This window comes from Quercus lobata, chromosome 2 (genome assembly GCF_001633185.2).
Source record: "Quercus lobata isolate SW786 chromosome 2, ValleyOak3.0 Primary Assembly, whole genome shotgun sequence".
Classification (NCBI taxonomy): domain Eukaryota; kingdom Viridiplantae; phylum Streptophyta; class Magnoliopsida; order Fagales; family Fagaceae; genus Quercus; species Quercus lobata.
The window spans coordinates 26,950,646-26,955,664 of NC_044905.1; the positions used below are offsets into that span (position 1 = coordinate 26,950,646).

Genomic DNA, 5,019 nt, shown 5'->3' on the forward strand with positions numbered 1-5,019 from the left:
TGGTGATGAGATCATGCATTTATGCTCCATAATTTTGTATAAGCCAGGAAAAACGATTCTCAAATAATCTCCACAGTTGGAAAGTATCAGTCAAAAGAGAGAGCCAAAAGAAGGGAATAAGTAGTAAACTAATGTCAAAGTTGGTTGCTTAAAGCATTGATGTGATTTGAAGAATTTAATCTTGCTTTGTGCCCACTTATTCCAGAGCCCATTTATTTTATCCTACAAATGTCTGTCTCTGGTCTGTTTTTAAGCATAAGGAAACCGTGACTGAGTGATAGGAGAAGCCTCACTCAGCCTCTGATAGTGCTCAATACAATGGCTGACATGAAGAGTTGTGAAGAATGGAAACCTTTTATTGCAATGATAGCAGTCGATTTTGCCTTTGCTGTTGTGAATATTCTTCTCAAGAAAATCCTTGATGAGGGAATGGACCACTTGGTCTTTGTTACATACCGGCTGACAATCTCTACCATATTTTTAGCTCCAATCGGCTACTTTTTAGAAAGGTAGGAAATCTTTAAACCTCAGTTCAGCTATTTTGATATTTTGGAAATTTTATATACATACATATATATATATATATATATATTAGCTATTGCCCCCAAGCCAAGTCATGTTCAAGCTAGATAATAAAATTAATTCATTGAGCTGAACTGTGACATCCTGAATATAGGATTCAGTCATAGATCTCTGACTCAAGTATGCTTTCTTTACCCTCTTCTTTCCTTTTGTCAAAATTTGCATAATACTAATACATCATATAAACTATACTTGCTTGCAGGAATAGCAGACCAAAGCTCACACTTCGTATCTTATGTTACCTCTTCTTCAGTGCAATCGTCGGGTTAGTAACGTATTTAGACAGATTCATGCATCTGCTCAATCGGTTCATAATTACTAACGCTTAAATACACTTTTGGTCATGTTGACAGAGGGACTAAAATTGCTCATATGATAAAGTTTGAGGACCAACAGTGTATTTTGGCCTTACTATTATTATCATAACCATCATTCAGCCTAGTAATTCTTTCCTGTAGGGCATCGCTGACACAATACTTCTTCCTTCTTGGAATTCAATACACATCTGCTTATTTTTCATGTGCCTTTGTCAACATGGTGCCAGTGATCACATTTCTAATGGCATTACCTTTTGGGTATGGATGGATGCTCTTACAAGATTTCAGCCATACTGTCTTTTAAAAAATAAAGTCACTTCCACTGATTTTATTCTTTCTTTTCTCACCTTTATTTACTAATACCACAGGTTAGAGACTGTGGACATAAAATGCAAGAGTGGAAGAGCCAAAGTACTTGGTACTGTGGTGTGCATTGGTGGTGCAATACTGTTGACTCTTTACAGAGGAGTGCCTTTATTTGACCATTCACACTCACATGCTGTAACTCAAATGATGGATCATGCTATCAAGCTCAACTCTACCAAGAAGACAGAGAGATGGACACTTGGTTCAATAGCTTTAGTTGTAGGAACCTTTTTTTGGTCTTCATGGTTTCTTTTACAATCAACTATAGGCAAGAGATATCCCTGCCAGTATTCTAGCACTGCTATCATGTCCTTCTTTGGTGCCGTCCAGTCAGCTATCTTAAGTTTTTCCACAAACAGAAACCTTTCTGCATGGTCTCTGAATGGGAAAATAGAAATCATGACTGTCCTTTATGCTGTAAGTAGACCTTCCTTTCAAGTTGAATGAATTCTCTGCAAAGATTAATCAGGCTATCTAAACATATGGACTTCTCTGGCAAGTTGAAAAAAGATGGCTGCATTAATATCAATTTTCGATCTGAACTTCAATTCAACATACAAGTTGCTAATTCAAAATATGAAAAGATGGCTGCATTAATATCAATTTTCAATCTGAATGTTTATTACTTTTTTTTTGTGATTGGTAACACGTTAATTTTGTAAGGCTTATGTAGTATGATCTGTAGTTATCCCTAGTATCACCCTATGAAGTCTAGGTCTCAAGGAAGTCATTCATGAATTGTGACTTTTAAGCCATAAAAAAAGGATTACTTTTAAGTACGCATTTTATTGTGATAAATATACCCAGTCTATCTTGCTCAAATCAGAATAATGTTGTACAACTTCAAATCCATCAATAGGTTGTTTCATAGCATTCTTTAATATTGAACCAGAGCTCCTTAGTCCTAAATAAACCCCTTTTAGTTGACGTGTAAATGAATCCTTGATGCATGCAGGGAATAATAGGATCCGGCATGTGCTATGTTGTTATGTCGTGGTGTGTCAAGAAAAGGGGTCCAGTTTTCACAGCAGCATTCAGCCCCCTTGTTCAGATAATGGCAGCCATGTTTGATATCCCCATCCTGCACGAGAAACTTTATCTTGGGAGGTGATTTATTCTAATTATTTCATAATTAGCTATACTTTTTTTTTTTTTTAATCAATAGTGATTATATTGCTAACTTTCTTCATATGCACTATAAATGAGCAGCATTCTGGGATCAATCATTGTAATTATTGGAATGTACATTCTTCTGTGGGGTAAGAATAAGGAGATGAAGGTTTGTCTAACAAAACTAGCCCAAGAAGCTGAAGGGATCAAGGAACAAGAGCCACAGTTGCAAGTTGTTGCAATCTCTTGTGATTCACGGCAACATTCAGGCCAAGATGCATAATGTTTTTCCATTCACAAGCAATTTACTGTCTCCTCCAAATTTAAATTTTTCTTGTTACTTTTATTTTGTTATCACAAATTGCTTCCGTACTTTTCAACTTCTCTATTTCCAAGAAAATAAAAATGAAGTCGGTGTTTAAACCAATTGTGATTGCCAAATATGTCCGATGAGGCACTATCAATCAGAGTCACAAAGTATTATAATGTAAGAAAACACAATTTGATTAGAAAGTAGAATAACAAATTTTACGTTGTTTTAGCTAACCATAAGCCTACATCTACAAGCAATGTTAATCAAAATCCATCTACAAACAATGTGAAGAGTTGGGTTGGCTTGGCTCGAGTTGGAGGGTTTGTCAACCTAACCCTTGTCGGGTTAAGAAATTCCCAACCCATCACATTGGTTGGGTTGGGTTGGTTGAGTCGATGAGTTGGACATACATGTTTTATTCCTGGTAAAAATTAAGCATTCATTAATTATAAACACTTTTTTTCAATAAATTATTACAGTTCATATAATATGTTTAAATCATATTTCAAATTCCCAAGTTTATCAAAACTAATTCTCAAAATATCAAAATCAATCAAACTAAAAATTAAAATAAGGGTAATAATATAAACTTATATATGGTAAGTTAGGTTTGGTTAGGTAGGCTAAAAAGCTATTATTTCATCTTATGGCAAACGTATTAGAATCCATTGCAATTCAATCCCACTTATTTAGTGGTTAAGTTTCATCATGATTAATTTTTCTTTTCTTTGTGGTTGTTGCCTTTTATTTTAATGGTTTTGCTTTATATATATATATATATATATATATATATATATATATATATATAACTTAGCAGAAGACTTATCAAGTGTCGTAACAGATGTAGTAGGGTAGGGCGAGGCATGGCTGCCTGAATAGGGGGGTAAGCCGAGGCTTGAGCTCTGACTTGTGCAGTGGGGTTAACAGGGAAATCCCAATAACGGGTCTGGGAGAACGTCCCACCATTTAACAAGCCACTGTTTGACAAGAACACCACCATCCTTCACATATCGCCATTTCAAGATCCATGGGACTTTATATTTTCTGACAAAATGTAGGGTAGCAGGAAACTTGGGACCATGTGCATTGGTTTTGAAAACAAATGCAAAGTATTTGAATGAACCAGTTAGGGGTCCTGGAAAAATATCAGTGATAGGTCCAAATTATGTCCACCAACAGATAAACCAAATGGGAAGCTGTGATTTGAAATTCTTATCAAAATTAATAAACCATGAACTAGTCATAGTTGCATCTTTATGGAGCATGAACTTGAACCAAGTATGGATGTAATCATGATAGGAGTAGGGAATAGTTGAACTAGGTAATGGTTTTGTAGTAGCAGGACGAAGTCCCCATTTTTCTTCAGTAATTATGTTAAGAATGAAAACACTGTGATAAATAATTTTGGATACATCAAACTTATCAGTTATGGGTTTGATGAAGATTGGCCTTTCACGAAACAGGATAGTAGAGTAATATTTCAAGTCTTTACAAGTATGTTCAGGAATCCAATGAAAGTTTAGAGGAAAATCATCTTTTGCAAGTTTTTGCGGATCTGCAATCACGGCCCTGTTGGGTTCAATAGAAAACAAGTTTTGGCAATATTGTTTTTCAACATAACTAGCAGCATTGGGATTTCTGGGAAAAGCAATTTGAATGGGATGAGTAGCAGTGGCAACCGCATATGGATCATATGAGGATGCTAGAACAGTTAAATAATTGAGTTTAGCAACGATACCAAGGGTAGTAAAGCGACTGGCAACTTCAACTGGTGAAGCAAGTTCATGCTTGACCAGCTGTTTATCATCATTTGTGGCAGGTTGTTTATCTTTTGATCTTCGGCTTGCCATTATGGCACTATAAAAATTCATGGGTGAGAAAATCAAGGATAGAGTTTTGAGAACCTTTAATATATTCAATATCAAAATCAAAAACACTTAAAATAGTCTGCCATCTAGCAAAAATATGTTTTGAAGCAATGTTTTCAACATCTTTTTCTATAACATACTCAGCAGTTTTACAATCAATACGTAGTAAAAACTTTTTGGTTTAATAAATCAATTTGAAATTTACAAATACACAGTACCATAGATAAAATTTCCTTTTTAATAATATTGTAATTAATTTGTGTAGAATTCCAGACTCTAGAATGGAAGCGAACTATTTGTTCGGATGAGCTTGGGGAAACAAGTTGTTTCAGAATACCTCCATAATCAATGTCAGAGGCATCAGTTTCAACAATTTTAAAGGCGCTAATAGTAGGAATACTAGGACAAGGTAAAGTTTTAACATGATACTTGATTTGTTTAACAAGAGAAATATGAATATTAG

At 34.9% G+C, this 5,019-nt stretch overlaps 1 protein-coding gene across 1 annotated transcript; it reads left to right on the forward strand.

Moving 5' to 3' along the window:
- The first annotated feature begins 226 nt into the window (after positions 1 to 226).
- LOC115978254 (WAT1-related protein At3g30340-like) lies at positions 227 to 2,765 on the forward strand. The gene is made up of 6 exons (XM_031100277.1): positions 227 to 509; positions 785 to 847; positions 1,041 to 1,157; positions 1,268 to 1,682; positions 2,221 to 2,372; positions 2,475 to 2,765. The coding sequence occupies exons 1-6, from the start codon at positions 319 to 321 to the stop codon at positions 2,656 to 2,658; spliced, it is 1,122 nt and encodes a 373-aa protein (XP_030956137.1). The 5' UTR covers positions 227 to 318; the 3' UTR covers positions 2,659 to 2,765.
- Positions 2,766 to 5,019: the final 2,254 nt, after the last annotated feature.

Coding starts and splice junctions, on each gene's coding strand:
- LOC115978254 (XM_031100277.1), top strand. CDS start 319: ATGGCTGACATGAAGAGTTGTGAAGAATGGAAACCTTTTATTGCAATG. Junction 848..1,040: donor TTCTTCAGTGCAATCGTCGG/GTTAGTAACGTA, acceptor TCTTTCCTGTAG/GGCATCGCTGACACAATACT. Junction 1,158..1,267: donor CTAATGGCATTACCTTTTGG/GTATGGATGGAT, acceptor CTAATACCACAG/GTTAGAGACTGTGGACATAA.